This window comes from Leptidea sinapis, chromosome 23 (genome assembly GCF_905404315.1).
Source record: "Leptidea sinapis chromosome 23, ilLepSina1.1, whole genome shotgun sequence".
Lineage (NCBI taxonomy): Eukaryota > Metazoa > Arthropoda > Insecta > Lepidoptera > Pieridae > Leptidea > Leptidea sinapis.
The window spans coordinates 9,687,090-9,705,228 of NC_066287.1; the positions used below are offsets into that span (position 1 = coordinate 9,687,090).

General features: G+C 36.1%; 2 protein-coding genes and 1 long non-coding RNA gene across 3 annotated transcripts in view; 2 read left to right on the forward strand and 1 right to left on the reverse strand.

Annotated features, from left to right (window-relative positions):
• Positions 1 to 18,139, reverse strand: part of LOC126971223 (uncharacterized) — a 274,489-nt gene that overhangs the window by 227,574 nt on the left and 28,776 nt on the right. The window lies entirely within an intron of this gene.
• Positions 5,637 to 7,425, forward strand: LOC126971214 (uncharacterized). Its single transcript, XM_050817396.1, has 2 exons — positions 5,637 to 5,832; positions 6,165 to 7,425. The coding sequence occupies exons 1-2, from the start codon at positions 5,830 to 5,832 to the stop codon at positions 7,287 to 7,289; spliced, it is 1,128 nt and encodes a 375-aa protein (XP_050673353.1). The 5' UTR covers positions 5,637 to 5,829; the 3' UTR covers positions 7,290 to 7,425.
• Positions 12,255 to 13,867, forward strand: LOC126971216 (glycerophosphodiester phosphodiesterase, periplasmic-like). The gene has a single exon (XM_050817397.1). It carries the CDS (start codon positions 12,305 to 12,307, stop codon positions 13,400 to 13,402), a length of 1,098 nt encoding a protein of 365 aa, XP_050673354.1. The 5' UTR covers positions 12,255 to 12,304; the 3' UTR covers positions 13,403 to 13,867.

An 18,139-nucleotide genomic window follows, 5' to 3' on the forward strand; every position in this document is an offset into this window, starting at 1 on the left:
ATCGACAGAAGAAATTCTCACATACCCAGCATGAGGCAAAAAATTAAGCTCATTTTTTTACCCGGTATGTCAATTATACATTATATACCAAACTATATTTAAAGCAATATTTTTACATATATTAATTGCAAATCAAAATATCTTTATGTAATAATTACATACGTATAAATTTAAATCATAGTAATGTATAAAATTTCGGTGAAGTTAATCCGATTTTTATTAAGTCACAGGACAGAATAAAACTCTATAGGGCCGCACTAAATCTTAGGAGCTAATAAAGTTGCCATATCCTTTCACCCTTGATGTAATCAATGTCTAATTTCGTATGCGAAGCTTACGATAATGATTAACGACAATCTTTATTAATTCGATCTGCACGGATTAGAGGACGGCACCATAGGATGCGTAGGGTAGGTGGAAAAAACAAACGAAATTTGCAAGGGATGCGAAACCACTGGATCTACTGAAATAGGTAGGGCTGTCACTGCGCTAATATTATATTATGAACTAATTTTCCATGCAAACTTTGCCTAGAATAAATACAAATTCAATAAAAGGCATAAAACGCTCTTGTTTTCTAGAAATTGATTCCTTTAGAATTCTTTTTGATGTCATTTTTAATATACTAGATATATAGACTACTACAGACTGCTTCGGAAACAAATGGCGTTTTGAGCGAGAAGAAACAGCGCAAGAAACTCTCCCAGCATTACTAAATAGAAATGCAATAGTAAATATGTTATACTGGGTCGCATCATATTAGCTGTTATAGTTAAGATTTAAGTCAAATTTAACGTTAACCGTAACGCTGACTTTAAAATAGACTGCAGAATGTATTGCACCATCGTATTCCTTGGCATAGTTAACGTTAACAAGTGAAATATGGATGGATCACTTGGCGTTGCGTAGAGACGTCGCTTCATTGTGTGTCTTCTACCGCATTTATCACGGGGAGTGTTCCGAAGAGCTGTTTATCCTGATTCCTGCCGCCGAATTCCACCTTCGCACGACACGCCACAAGTTAGGATATCATCCCCACCATCTGGATGTGTGGCGGTCCTCCACAGTGCGGTTTTCAAGGAGCTTTCTTCCATGTACTACAAAGCCGTGGAATGAGCTTCCTTGTGCGGTGTTTCCGGGACGATACGACATGGGTACCTTCAAAATAAGCGCGTAAACCTTCCTTAAAGGCCGGCAACGCTCTTGTGATTCCTCTAGTGTTGCAAGAGAATGTGGGCGGCGGTGATCACTTAACACCGGGTGACCCTACGCTCGTTTGTACTGCTATTCCATAAAAAAAATATATATATTGTCAAAATCGATTATTCATTTGAAACTTTTGACAGGTCGCTATTTAACATTAACAATAGCTTTAACCGACGACGACGAAGAAGAAGGCTACTGTTAACAGTTAAAGTTATGACGTTATCCAGAAACTGTGAAATAGCTGTGCAACACATTTTTTCTTAACCTTTACGTTAGCATATTTGTTATTGCTAAAGTTAGTTGATGCAACCCAGACATAGTTATTCATTGCTGAATTAAATTTAGTGTGGACACAGTTTGCCTTAATCGAATAAACATAAGCTACGTTATACCTCGAAATTTTGAAGAGAAAGCGGTGAAGCCGTAAGCCAAGCGAAGTTGCGGTAAAGTCACGTTTCAATAAAAAGTAACTCTTTTCTCTGCTTTTACTAGAAAGTTTTGCTAGTAATTGCCTTTACGTTATTCAATAATTATTGTTTTTAATAGTAAATTATTTATACAGACTTCTTTTTATTGAAAATACGGGACGAGACGAGCAGGACGTTCAGATGATTGTAATTGATACGCCCTGCCCATTCCAATGCAGTTCCGCTCAGGATTCTTGAAAAGCCCAAAAATTCTGAGCGGCAATACAATTGCGCTTGTCACCTTGAGACATAAGATGTTAAGTCTTATTTGCCCAATAATTTTACTAGCTACGGCGTCATTCAGACCGAAACACAGTAATGTTTACACATCACTGCTTCACGGCAAAAATAGGCGCCGTTGTGGTACCAATAATCTAGCCGGCATCCTATGCAAGCAAGCCTCTCACTGGTAAAGTTATGAATGTTACAGTAACCTTTACTACAAAAACGTTTCTTAATAATTCTTTTGAATTTAAAGTAATACATTTTGTTGTACATTTAATAGAGAATAAAAAGACAAAGCCAAATAAAAGACTTACGAACTCGATCTAACCACGATAATGCAAACAAACAGTATTCTAACTAGGCCCTGCCCTTGGAATTATTACCTAAGGCCATGTGTAAGGCACACTATAGGGCTGTTCACTTACGAGTATTTTAACTACTCACTCGAGTTTGTTCCTAAGTTTTTATTGTAAATATTATATTTTTAATTAAAATATTATAAAATTAATATCGATAAGATACAATATGTAAGTTTAGCAATTTGGTAGAACTTGGTGTATATATAGGTGTTTTTAAAAATTTTAACTCACTGTAGTGTGTAAACATTTAAATGACGCAACGTCGTTTGAAGATGAAAGGATTATTGAGTCTCAATAGATATTAAAGTCTCAGATAACCCTAAGAATTACATACTAGAAAGACTTTTATATAGTTTAATTACTAAAGGAATATTTGTTATGCTTTAGATTTTTTTTACAGAGATATTAATAAAATGGCGAAGTACCAACCCTATCAAATCTTGTGTCAACACAAGGGGGCTGTAGCGTCAGGGGATACAAACATTTTAATAAAATCGTTTATTTAACTACGAGCAGTATAATGCAAGTTGTAATCATTTCAAATGATATTATAATAATGTTATTTACATTGTTTTTATTTGTTTTGTAAAGGTTATCGTATGGGGGCTCCTGTTTTCGCATCCAGACGCCTTCATTGCATCCATTTGTGTGTTGGTCAATTACTCCAACCAGCCCAGCTCCTTCCAGACTTCTCGGAGCGGCCTGCTATTACCTAAGGCTTTTGCCCGTTGGTTTTTATCAGACAATAAGAGACGAGACGAACAGGACGTTCAGCTGATGGTAATTGCCCTGCTCATTACAATGCAGTGCCGCTCAGAATTCTTGAAAAATCTTGATTCTGAGCGGCACAACAATTGCGCTCGTCACCTTGAGACATAAGATGTTAAGTTTGCCTAGTAATTTCACTAGCTACGGCTCCCTTCAGACCGAAACACAATAATGCTTAAACATTACTGATTCACGGCAGAAATAGAGCGCCGTCATGGTACCCATAATCTAGCCGGCATCCTGTGCAAAAAATCCCACTTGTAAATGTCCTTAGTCGCCTCTTACGACACCCATGGGCTTGGGACTTCAGTATTCTTTTTATGTCCCGGGGAAGCACAGGTCATACAATGGGCGGCGATCATCACTTATCATCAGTTGAACACTTCTCTGGTTTATTCTCTTCTATTAAAAAAATAAGACAGCTCAGTCACTTTTCATACCTACAAAATGAAGACCTTCAAATAAAAGGTGAAGTGTATTATATTGTATGTAAAACCATAAAATATCGTCTTACTTACATCACAGCCCGATCACTTATCTAACATCCGCGATTTCAAATGTCACTAGTGTACAATATCGTGAGTATATTGTCTTATCTCGAACACTTCAACAGCGGTACTGTTCTGCACATAATACTATATATGCTATTGCTTAACTTTCCTAACAAAACAAAAAAAAGTGTTTGTGTACATGCACGCAAGAGTTTATACTTCTTTGGCCTTACGAAGCAAAAATCATTATTATGATTTATGCCTCGTGATATTCTATGTGTTTAGAAAGAACAATTTTGTAAAAATCTTACAAAGTTGGCTTTGACAATTAATTATTAGATAATGAATACCAAGCCCATACAGCCGTATTTCACACTATTTTTTCACACAGCCGTATTACACTCTATTTTTTTTTTCAATACGTAAAAATTCCAGAAAGAGTCTATGCTACCGTCCGCAACTACAAGCACCAGTACCAGCTTCTTCCATTTTGACCACATACAACGAAGAGCAGGAACTCCAATCAGCTTAGTTCTTTGGCTCTGCGTAGAGATATGGGCTCTCTTTGCATCTTCTCCCGTGGAGTTTATCACCAGGGCTCCGAGGAGTTGTTCGGGTTTGAATTCCACCACGGGACATTACGTCAAATTGCGAAATTACACCCACAACATGTTGATATCTGTATTCTATTTGTAAAATCAATTAAAGACTCCAGTTTTACCGGACCGATACAACTTAAAGACCTTCAAGATTAGAGCATAGGCCGAACTAAAAACGGTAACACATCTCTTGACCCTGGTGTTGTGGATGTCCATGGGCGTTTTCCTCATCACTTCCCATCACATGAGGCTCTTGATTATTTGCCCCTCCTTATACCTATAAAATTGTATGGCAGCGACGCGGCTTGTTCCATATTTTTTCAAATTAAAAGAAATGGCATACTGTGTGTGCTGTGACGAAATACAAAATTTCGATCAGTTTTGTTCTTATTAAACTCATATATTTAAAAAAATTGAGTTTAAACAATTTTTTAATGGAAGATGATTAATGATTTAATGGCCATTCGTGGGTCAGCTGATGCTAAGTTATCATCACCAACGATTTTGCTTAGAATCAATCGAATCTGGCTATAAAAATTGTTACAATTTAAAAAAATCTAGTATGTAACTTTTTATTTCATGCTTAGAACTCGTTTCATCGTCGTCATCATGATGAAACGAGTTCTTAATTAAACTTGGAACTCGTTTACTATGTTAGAAATCCCACCATTTCACATAATATGTTTTTTGAGTGTAATATGAAATCACTATAAATAAACGAAAACAGAACTGCATGCACTGATTGCCTTGCATTACTATTGACAATATCTTTTCCGTAATGTAATATATAATATTTTACACACGATGAAATACGAGCACCGATTAGCGTGGCTGAACTTCTACTCTCTTACTGTGATCCTCAACTAAGATCCTCCTATCTTACTGTCACTAATGATGATATGATAATGATCCTATCTTCACTGCCTAAAACATCAAATTTTGCAAACCTATATAATAAGAGTCATTTTTCAGTTATACAGGCTGTAGAACAACTACATCCTAAAAGTGGGCAGTTGCAATTGGACAATGATTCTGAATATATTGACACTGAAGATTTCTTAAAGTGTGATTCAGATTATTTTGAAGGGTGTTTAGAATTATAAAGCAATGCATTGCGTTTATTAATCGTAGCCATCTTATCATTTGTCAAATAAAAAAAAAACAGAAAGCAGAAATGTATTTTGCCCTTTGTTTCGCCGCAACAGCTGACAGTATTATAAACTTTGTACAAGTGGCATTGACCCTTATTACGTAGGTAGTGTATTGAAATTACAATGCTGGAAAAAAAATCGGAGTAGCTACCCAATATTAAAATAGTATTAAATGATAAATTGGCCTTTCATTCACCAGGCCACTTTTAAAATAAAATGTTACTTTACATAACCGTTTCACAATGTAGTAATTAGTAAGACATTGTGCTACTTTTACGTGTTGAAAAATGCTCATTACTATTCATCATAAACAAGCATTAAGGATAATTTCAATGTTTATCTTGGTTACTGCCACGCTTCTACAGCACAACATAATATTCTGCTGTGATATGCGATAAAGAGTGTACATATTATTAAATTCATATTTTGTGAATGCGTAATTAAATAAATAATATTCTTTCACACTTTTGAACGCAAGTGTTTTACGTAAGAACTCTCACATCTTTTAATAAAGTCAATCACACCGCATAGAGAAGTGTAGATGTTAGTAAATTTGTATAATAATGGTAAGTATCCATAATATCTGTAAATGCTTTACAATTTTACTTTATTTTATGGGTTTTTTTCTTATTAAGTTTTTGAGCGTATAAGCAAGATAGACAGCCGTCTAAGCCAATAGTATATACATACAATTACAATTTATTATCTTGCAAATTACGGTCTTTAACAAAGCATAATTATTGTGTTTATAACTTTATAGTGAGTCTTTACAAATGAAGTGATAAGTATTTTACCACTTCTAGCATATATTATAGCAATATTAGTTTACCTTAGTTTATATTTTTTTATCACAACTATGGTGAATTTTTGTAATTTAAAACAATGTTTTTTCTTTCAGGCAAAGGGTAAAATCTTAACATTATTTGGAGTTTGCATATTATTAATTGTGAGTGGATTGACTGTTGTTGCTTCAGCAAGAATTAAGCCTCCGTTACAAACTCCGGGCCCTGACACATGTAGTCCTACGATCATAGCGCACAGAGGAGCTAGTGGCTATATACCTGAACATACCCTCGGATCGTATGCTCTGGCCATTACAATGGGAGCAGACTACATAGAACCAGATCTAGTCATGACAAAAGATGGCCAACTAATAGCCAGACATGATAATGAACTTGGACTTACTACAGATGTTGCTCATCGTCAAGAATTTGCTGATAGACATCGAACACAAATAGTAGATGGCAATGAAATAACTGGTTGGTTCACAGAAGACTTCACTCTCGCAGAGATTAAGACGCTAAAAGCTATAGAACGTATCCCAGATATAAGACCAGGAAACGCACGTATAGACGGAGCATTCAAAATCCCAACATTCCAAGAAATTATTAACTTAGCAAAGAGTTTACAAGGAAGTGAACGGAGAAGAATCGGATTGTATCCTGAAATCAAACATAGTACTCATTTTAAGAACTTAAGTTTACCAATGGAAAGGAAGGTAGTAGAAATTTTCCATAAAAATGGTTACAATGGTGCTGATTCTCCGGTTTATATTCAATCATTTGAAGTTAATAACTTAAAGGAGTTAAAGAAAATGACAAGCCTTCGATTATTACAATTGTATGAAAGTGATAAGTCCCTCCAACCAGCTGACCAGGCTAGACTTGGCACTGGTCTGACTTACGGACAAATGTCAACTCCGGAAGGGTTAGCGGAAGTTGCTAAATACGCGTATGCAGTTGGTCCTGATAAATCTTACATAATTCCGCGAAATGACGATAATAGTTTAGGCGAACCGACAACGTTTGTAAACGATGCTCACGCAGCAGGTTTAAAAGTTCATCCCTACACATTCCGAGCAGAAAATGAATTCTTGCCAAAAGAATTTCAAAGCGACGACCCTGCGAGATCTGCAAGAGGTGATTTAATTGGTGAATTAAGGGCTTACATAGCTGCTGGAATAGATGGTATGTTTGCAGATCAACCTAATATACCAGTATCAATTCGTGAAAATTGTATTTAATTAGTCACTTATTGCTTAGTTTATATTAATATTGTTAGATAAGAATAAACCGCTAAGATCTATGAGTATTAGATTTTTAATTCAATTAAATGCTTATATAATTATTTGATGATTGAATAAAGTCTTGACACCCGCATTATTCCGTTTTTAATGTCAATTTGACTAAAATATTTAGCAAGGGTAAATACCAAATACTTAAGTGCAGATTTAGGTAGAAATTTTTTAATATTTTTTTATACAATTATTTATATATATATATATATATATACAGGCTGTAATCGTTAAGTGCGACCAGGTGATGATTCTGTAACTATTACAGATATCAAAAAACTTTAAACTGATATTGAAAAACGTTAGCTCATCTGTAAAATGAAATCAATAACTTTTTTTAATTAAACGAGTAATATGTAAAATGTTGATCTCAAAACTTACCTAACCTTACAAAGTAATAAAACTATATTTTAATAATATTTATTTCTTAGTAAGTACAACATTTTGTATTCAAATCAGATGTACCATGTGTGGTACAATGACGTTCTATACATACCAACTACTACTATATATATCTACTAATCTCATTCATTAGGCATCGTTATTTCGGTATCAGTTAAAGGTTTTTTGACATCTATAACAGTTACGGTATAATCGCCTGGTAACACTTAACGATTACACCATAAAGTGTATATAAAGATAAAATTTACTATAAATTACAAATTCTTGTCGATATAAAAATTTGTATCAGCAATACAATTTACACGCATAGTAGAGTATTCTGAATGGGTATCTCTTACTGTTAGAAAATTATAAAAAATATTTTAGAAATTGTTTACCACACAAATAAAATTTTAAAACAAAATTTTATGAACGATGCGAGACTCGAACCAGCCGAGGTCGTGGGTTTAAAAACATAACATATTGTTTGTTTATTACTACGTGATGACTTGGTAAATACCATTATAGGTGGTCATTTTAGGTCAATCATTTTAATATTGAAGATGCGGTCATATGTATTGTCCTGGAAACACCGCACATGGATGATCGTTCCAGAGTTTCGTTGTTTGTCGCAAAAAATCTAAGAAATCAACACTACCAGCATGCCACAGATCCAGATAGCGTGGATGATATCCAAGCATATCGTACGAAGCTGGAATTTGATGGCAGGAATCAGGTTAAACGGCAGTTCGGAGCACTCTCCGTGATAAATGCCTTAAAACCCAGTATCTAGTAAGAACTTAGAAGTATTGAAAGTCATTTTTATGTTTGACGTTGCATTAACTTCAATGTAAGAAAATATTATATTTATACTTTTGAATCAACTACTTTTGAAGTATAAAGTCGGATTTTGTAAAAGGTTCTCTATGTAGTAAGTATAGGAATAAGAAAGGGAGGAATCACAGAATGCACTTGGTATCTTCTGTGATTTATCTAAGGCTTTTGATTGTGTTCAGCATTCAACGCTGGTCAGGAAGCTATGCCACTATGGTATAAGAGGATCTGCACTCGATCTTCTGACCTCATATTTAAATAATAGGATTCAGAGGGTCGAGGTGAATGGCAGGAGATCTCCTGGGACTCCTCTCGGTATGGGGGTACCACAAGGGTCTATTCTTGGACCCTTCCTCTTCCTAATTTATATAAATGATCTACCTAACCTTGTAGAAAAAAAAACACAAGGTGGTATTGTTTGCGGATGACACTTCACTTATATTCAAAGTGAAACGAAGCCAAGTTTTGTATGACGAAGTAAACAATGCTCTATCCAAGATCGTGTACTGGTTTAGCGCCAATAACTTATTGTTAAATAATCATAAAACCAAATATTTTAAATTCACCGCGCCAAATGTCAAAAATGTAGATGCTAAATTTTATTAAATGGAGAGGTGGTAAAACCAGTGGAATCTGCTATATTTCTTGGCATTACTCTTGATTCCAAATTGCAGTGGGGCCCCCATATTGAAGGATTGGCGAATAGGCTTAGTTCTGCAGCATATGCGGTTAAGAAAATTAGACGGTTAACTGACATAGATACGGCGAGATTAGTATACTTTAATTATTTTCATAGTATTATGTCCTATGGTATATTGTAATGGGGCAGTGCGGCCGATATTAATACTATCTTTGTGCTGCAGAAGAGGGCTATTCGGGCGATTTATAACCTAGGTCCTAAAGAATTACTAAGAGAAAAATTTAAAGAAATAAACATTTTGACTGTTGCTTCTCAATACATTTTCGATAATGTTTTGTATGTTCATAAGCACATTGAGGAATTTTCTAGAAACTGTGACATTCATAATGTTAACACGAGGAACAAACATAAACTTGTTATGCCTACTACTCGGTTGGGTCGAGTTAGTAAGTCTTTTGTTGGGCGATGTATATGCTTCTACAATATGATCCCAGAAAATGTAACAAATGTGTTACGAAATTTAAAAGAATTGTTAAAAAACGTTTGTGTGGGGAAGGTTATTATAGCATAAACGATTTTCTTAATGACACCACGGACTGGGAATAAAGCGAACACCCTCAGGCTCTTTAATTATAAATGTTTATTGTACGATATTACATTGTAATCCATATTTTATATTAAAAAAAAAGCCCGCTGAGTTTCTTGCGCCCATTCTTCTCAGGTCTGAGGCAGTCTCTTTTGAATGGGTGGTAGATTTTGACGTTCAATAAGTGATTTTAAATCCTATTTTGAATAAAAATATTTGAATTTGAATTTGAAAATAACAACATCGAACCGAGCTGGTGACCACGACTCCCCTTGTTGTATCCTTGTGTGGACTTAATTTCTCTTCCTATATTTAAATTCCCTTATTCTTTATTTATTCCTTATTCCCGTATTTGTATTGTTCTGGATTTAAATTACTACTCATTAGCACTATTTGTAGCATTGTACAGCATTCTTTAAAACTTGGTCGTATTTACTAACTACTACCAGTATATGATAAGTATTTAATGTTGTAATTTCTATGTTAAACTTTTTATATGTAACTCATGTTAAGCATTTTCTTAGAAGCATTGTAGGCAAAGTGAGATTTTCATTTACAAAAGGTTCATTGCGGATATCAGGTACCTACTACTACATGATTATTAGAAATAAGTTGTTGCAATCACGACAGATTCTTTAGATAGTGTTTCCTAATGTGAAGGAGCTATAGCAATTGCAAAAAGAAATGGAGAAAATATATTCATGCCGTGAAGACCCATTGGGAGATCTCGTGTGAATGTCCAGGGTAATAGTTGCAATTTACTGGTGGCTGGTTTTCCTTTTAAATTTTGATCGTAGAGTAAGAATTCTAAAGTATTTGTAAAGAAGAATAAGATGCTTATAGTTGTGTAACCAGTTGCTAGGGCCTATCTGCGTTTTGCTGTGATTATCGATACCTCAGTTCCAAAATGTAACAAGTCTGAAATTCAGCAAGTTTTAAATAAGTATGAGAAATTGTTCCATAAACAATAACCCGCCATTATCAAAGAGAAAAAGGCGATAAGTGAATGCAGTTTAGTTGTTACTTACAATATACAGTAGAACCTCTATAAGTCCAAGATCAAGGGAGATCAAGCGATCTGGTTCAAAAGCCCATAAAAATTACTTAGAGAACAGTTCAGCTACTAAATTACCACCAGTGGCAATTCTTCCCTAAACTGGTCTCAGGAATTGAGATTTGAGGGACGAGATCTCTTACTGTTTACACTGTTCAAGACTCTTCAACATTTTGTAATTATTATGACGGGTACTCACGATATATATTTTATATATTTGATGCCGATATTTCGATCTTCAACATTTGTCGGGCAAAATAAGTCTCTATCGAAGCTTTTTATCCAGAAACTAATAACCAAATATCATGGAGGTGACAGAGATGATTTTTTTTGTTTCGTCTACTCGATTTTTTCCTTAATGCAGGTTTTCAGAGATTCTGAAAATTTAACCTACCGTACAAATAGTCTAATCAAATAATTATAAAGCTTGTACTATGTACTTTTCTTTGCAATGTCATTTAGTATTCCATAAACACACTTTACACTCAAGCCGACATCACTGTAATTTGAAATGCTTTCCAAATTGTTACTGTAGTACTGACAATACTCTTATTACATTGAATAAAAACTATAATTACGGGGAAATGTACCAAGAATACTGGCAGCGTTGACCGAAATAGCTGCCAGCGCTTGGGCCCGACAGATGACAGCAAATGAAACAAAGACGTAAGACTCACTGAGACCAACATATTTGCAACGTTTACTGTCTTCGGCAATTGAAGCAGCAACCCCAGCACCAACTGACGTAACTTGGATACGTGATGGAGCCAGAGTGTAGACGCAAGTCGCGTCCACACCAGCGCTCTTTCCCGTGCCCAAGCCACCAGGGTTATTCCAACACTACGGACGCTTACTACCGCGGCGGGTCGAACTATGTGGCTCTAAAACAGGTGGTATACTAAGAGCAGCAAATGTTCTGTAGATGACTTCATTAATGTTGGCGTGACGACTGGTATGCCCTGCCGATTTAAGGCAGGATAGTCTGAATTCAAAGTCAAAATATTTTATTGACATAAAATCAAACTGATTATTATCTGACTGACTTATTGACATAAAGTCCGTAGTACTTAATATGTACGATTATTTTTATATATAAAGTATATTAAAAGTATTATAAGTAAAGTAAAGAAATATATTTTTTGGGATCATTATAGATTAATGTGATATTCTTTTAACATGGAATTACTAATAACAAGCAGAATGCGGCGAAAAAGAAGAGGCCGTGACAAAATATATAAATCTGAACTAATATTAATATTTTGCAGATTAGTAAATCAAAGATATTTATTTTAATCTATAATCAAAAATTTTGTACCATTAATCATTATCAGTTTTATCAAATAATTTGCTAATGCTAATCGTACAATACCTATATAATATATATAAATCATATAATTTATACCTTAATCATATTTTTCACACAAATGATCCACTAGTTTTTCAACACAGACGTGCCATATTTCACAAAAATGTGGACTTCTGTTGTTTTGTGTTTTATAAGTGTCATATTAGTCACTTCAGCTGTGCCTAGTCTGAAGTATTTGAGACGTGGTCCTGACGACTGTGAGCCCGTGATAGTGGCACATCGTGGTGCAAGTGGATATATTCCGGAACATACTCTAGGTGCATACGCCTTATCTATCACTTTAGGAGCAGATTATGTTGAACCGGATCTAGTTATGACGAAGGACGGCCACCTAATTGCTCGTCATGAGAATAAGCTGGACATTACTACTGATGTTGCTGAACGACCCGAATTCGCAGATCGCTACCGTACATTATCACTTTTTGGTATAGAAATGTCTGGTTGGTTTTCTGAAGATTTTACTCTTGCGGAAATTAAAACTCTGAAATCGATTGAAGCTTTTCCTAAAACCAGACCTGGAAATACTCGTCTAAATGGAGCATTTGAAGTCCCAACGTTTCAAGAAATCATTGATCTTGTAAAAGGTATGGAAATAAGTGAGAACCGGACTATTGGTATATACCCAGAGCTGAAATATGGATCTTACTTTCAGCACATTGGTTTACCCATGGAAAAAGCAGTAGTCGACGTATTTCACAAGAATGGTTACATAGGGCGTGATGCACCCGCCTATATACAATCCTTTGAAATTAACAATTTAAAGGAGCTCAAAAAAATTACAGATATAAGATTGTTGCAATTATTCGGGCGTAAAGGAGGGCAGCCTTTAGACCAAATGTTACTCGGGACCAGCATTACATACGGTGATATGGCTACCCCTGAAGGTCTAGTAGAAGTTGCCAAATATGCTGACGCTGTTGGACCTGATAAAAGTTATATAATACCCCGCGATGCACAAAATAGACTAGATAAGCCGACGTCTTTTGTAAATGATGCTCATGCCGCGGGGTTAAAAGTTCATCCGTACACATTTAGGGCAGAAAACACATATTTACCAGCGGAATATAGAAGTGAAGACCCGTCTGAGAGTGCTATTGGTAATTTATATGGTGAACTAGAGGCTTTTATGGCAACTGGAGTAGATGGATTTTTTGTAGATCAACCAGATTACTTATATCGAATAAGAAAACAGTGCTTTTAGTTGACTAAATAAAGGTGAAATACTGTGTTTATGATGCTCCTATATATTAGGATGCATTTGTATCAGTCGCTGGCCCTATTACATTTTACTGGGTAAATTGAAATTATAGCAACTGTTTACGTTTAAGAGTCAATGTAGACTATACAACTGTACCTACAATTTAAAAATTGAAAACGATATACAGTTATGCTTAAAAATGTGGATTGCTTCAATAAATACAATAACCAACAAATTTTTTTTGGTAATTATTTGACATTTGTACCCGGTCTAATTTCATTCAATTCTAAGCCAGTAGGAGGCTTGTATGGAAAGAATACAGGCGATTTTGGCACCATAGCAGCGTCTTTTTCTATCTTCAAGCAAGTGCAATCTCTTCTCTCTCTCTACTCAGGTCTCTCTACATGACCGAGCGAAGTACAGTTCATCGCTACGCTCAGCATCAAGTGAATAAAATTGTACCCATGATTATGATTTTTTTTTTATCCACCTAATGTTAAGTAAAACGCCCTGTCCATTACAATTACATACTCCTCGGGATTGATTGACCCCAGAATGCTCAAGGTCACCGCAAATACGCTCGTAACTTTAAGACAAGATGTGAAACGGCGTCTTCACGCCGAAACACATTAGTGCTTCATGATAGATAAGACCGCCGTTGTGATACGCACCCGGCATATTGCTATGCAAAGAAGTATTCCACTGATAAATTTAATATACTTCTATGTTTTGAACGGCAATAAAGGCTCGCTTTACATTCTCATTTCGTCACGTACTATTGGACATAGGGTGTGAAAAAATAGTACCTAGCCTGTTGTTCGTTTGCCAATGGAGCAAATCACTATTTTAAGGCGAGAGTGTTTTTTTAATCCAATGTAGAGCGATGGATTCAAATCACGCCAGTCAGTGGACACAGTGTCCACCTCAGGGCCGGATTTAGGGGAGGGTAACCTGGGCTACCATTTCCACTTTTGCCTTTGACTGCTACAGCCTCGGGGCCTCCACAAACGAAGGGCGCACACAATAGCCACTCCACAGTGCGGTTTTCAAGAAGCTTTCTCCCTCGTACTACAAAGCTGTGGAATGAGCTTCCTTGTGCGGTGTTTCCGGGACGATACGACATGGGTACCTTCAAAAAAAGCGTGTACACCTTCCTTAAAGGCCGGCAACGCTCTTGTGATTCCTCTGGTGTTGCAAGAGAATGTGGGCGGCGGTGATCACTTAACACCAGGTGACCCGTACGCTCGTTTGTCCTCCTATTCCATAAAAAAAAAAAAATAGCGACTTCGAAAAAAAAATTCAAATTCTGCTAGTCTGAATACTAAACCCTAGTAAACAACTTTTTCTTTGACATTTTATTCACGCCTTACCTTCACCTACAGTACTTTGTACAAACATGATTATATTAAATGTTACCAGAAACCATCGATCTATATTTGTTCACTCTATCAGGCAAGCAGTAAAATATCAAAATCTGATATATCCCTGATAAGCACTTACAATTAACATCTTGAAGGAGTATCCCAATGGCTCAATGGCTAAGATGGGTGGTACTCGCCCGAAGCCTTGGAGATTGGGTATACGATTCCATGTTCCAATTCTTTATTTTTTTTATATTTACCTTGAAATACATTTACGCAAAGTAACGCCTGGTTCAATTAATTACGAAACATATTTTCGATCAACAAATAAAAAATAATCTTGACTGAACTAGACTGAAGAAAATGGTCCATTTTGTTTGGAAATAATTTGGGGCCAGCGGGCCTCCACTCCTTTGTTGCCCCAAGGCCTCCAGACCGGTTAAATCCGGCTCTGGAGAAGTTTTGGACACTCAACTTTTTATCAATTCTATGAAGTATAATTACGTTTATTTATTAACAAAGAGTTAGAGGCTAATATTTATATTCTCACGCTTTTTTTGTTTAAATTTCTACAATTATAAGAAGTAAGTGCACCAAATATGGACTGGTTTTGTAATATGGACTACCTTCATTTCTCAGAAACCGTCCGTCGTATTAAGCCACCGATCGCCGCGCGCTAAGTGCCACCCCTCCCGCGCCTCGCTAGTCGCTTGCCGGTGAGCAGAGAGAGCGCGCGTGTTCACTGCAGTCATTTTTCGTTTTTATCAACGCGCGATGTAATTTTTTACCTAATTTCGTAAGCTCATAATTTCAGCAAATATTACTGTTTGGGAAAGTGGATTAAACTAGGGGAAAGGTGAGTTATTTTTAAATTATTCATATTAAGTTGCAATATCCAATACTTTTTATAATTTTCTTAGCAACAGTATTAACCTATTCTACAGCTAAAGGCAAGATCATACAAATATGGGATAAAGATGCAATGGCAAATGCAATTAAAGCTATACGAGATAAGCAAATGGGTTTTTTGAAAGCATCAAAAACATACGGAGTACCCAAAACTACGCTTATCAAAAATGGAAGAACAATCACTTAGCGACGTTACATAACCATAAACTTGGAAGAAAATCGACTTTGCCGAGTGAATTGGAAGCTGAATTATGTGATTATATTCTAGAAATGGAAAAATCGGGATTTGTTCTTACACGCAGGGACATCAGATCTATGGCTTACCAGCTAGCGGAAAAGAATAACTTAAAGCACGGGTTTTCACAAGATAATGAATCTGCGGGAAGATCATGGTTAAGGTTATTCCTCAAGCGCCATCGTAACCTATCCTTTCGCCGTCCAACGGGCACATCAATCGCTAGAATGAAAGGATTTAACAGAGAAAATTTAACGCATTTTTTGACTTGTTGGAGAGTTCTTTTGATAAAATCCAGTAACCTGCAACCAATGTATATAACGTGGACGAAACTGGCATTTCAGTAGTGCCATCAAAAATGCCGGAGAAATGCACTCAAGGGCAAAAAACAAATAGGAACTGTAACGTCAGCTGAACGTGGATCAAAGATTACGTGTGTGATCTGTATGAGTGCAGGTGGCACATTTGTCCCGCCGATGATGATATTCCCGAGGAAACGGGACAATCCACTACTGATGAAAGGTGCTCCACTTGGCGCCATCCATGCTTGTCATCCATCCGGATGGATACAACTTGATCTATTTACTCACTGGTCCGAGCATATTTTACAGCATGTGAAACCAAGTGCTACATCACCGGTTCTCCTGATTTTAGACGGCCATGCAAGCCACACCAGAAATATTAAATTAATGGATTTAGCCAGAGAAAACCATGTTCACTTGCTGTTTCTGCCTCCACACTCAAGTCACAAAATGCAGCCACTTAATAAAACATTCATGGGTCCATTAAAAAAAAGTACTTGGCAACCTCGAGCAGTAACACATTTTGACATTGCGGAATTATTTGGTCTAGCCTATATAAGAGCTCAGCGTGCAGAATTGGCAATTAGCGGTTTTCGTGCAACTGGGATATATCCCGTTTATAGACACGTCTATGAAGATCATGATTTTATTGACGAAGACCTTCCAGAAGTAGAGGGAAAGAAAAATTTCTAAAGATTCAGCGCGCGATATGACGACACCAGTTAATATCATTCCCGATAACCCGATACCTGAGCCAAGGGCTGTTGTAACTACGGAACCTCAATCTGTGAATGAACCATTAACCCAGAGCGTTGATGGACATCATCAAGCAACCGCACACCCAGGAGTGCCAACGCCGACTATGATTGATTCAATAGTTAGTCCCTCTACATCATCTAGATCATATTTATCGCCAAAGGAGTTGCAGCCTATACCGCGTTTAAGGAAAACTGTCAGCAACAGAGGAAGAAAGGCCACCAAGCCCACAATTTTGACATCATCACCTTATAAACAAGATTTAGAAACGTCGATACAAAAGAACATAAAAAAAACACACCAAAGACAGCGCCAAAAAAAACCCCAAAGAAAATGCCAAAAAAACAGCCCTAAAGAAAAGAAAGATCTCAAAACAAAGAAAATCATCGTCTGCAAGTTCTGATAAAAGTGATTATTCAGTCATGGATAGTACCGATGAAAGTCCTGATTGTTCCCAAAATCAAAATGGTAAATGTTTGTATTGTGATGGCCTTTTGATCCAATGTGCATCATGTAGGCGGTGGGCTCATGAAGACTGTGCTGGCATAGAAGATATGGTTGCTTACTATGTGTGCGAATTCTGTACCAGCGATTGGTTAAATCTTATCGAATAGTTGACTGATTTAATTTTAGGCAACACGTCCATTTTTTTATATAATTTTGAACCCAATTTACTGTGGTCCATATGTTGTCCAAATGTTGATTATTTCTAAGATGTTCATGTTTCTTAAGAATTCTGATATTCGTTTTTGATACCAAATAATTATCGAAATGTTCAAAATATATAAGGCTGATTAATCTTTATAATTCTGAGTCTTATTTCACAAAATCCATAATTGGCGCACTTACTCTATCTTAAACAATTAGCAGGCAACTTATTAACCAGTAAAGGAAAGCGTATTAGCATAACTGAAGTTTTACATTAGATAATAATAGGTAAGAGTTACCTACATCCTTATTATTTAATCTGGCATGACGTTTCGTGGCGTTTGCAGGTCAACGGATATATGATTTACTCCTCCTGAAATTGCAAACCTACAGCTGTAATTACTACGCGCGTATTTATTCCCTTAAAAAATACACCTTTAAGGTTTGATAATTAATTGAATGAGTTTTATGTTTTGTTACAGTAAACAAAAAGATGCCAGTAGATTCCCAATATTCTGAGGTAACGTAA

Bases quoted from the DNA above. Each gene is read 5' to 3' on its own strand.
- LOC126971216 (XM_050817397.1), top strand. From the start codon at position 12,305: ATGTGGACTTCTGTTGTTTTGTGTTTTATAAGTGTCATATTAGTCACT.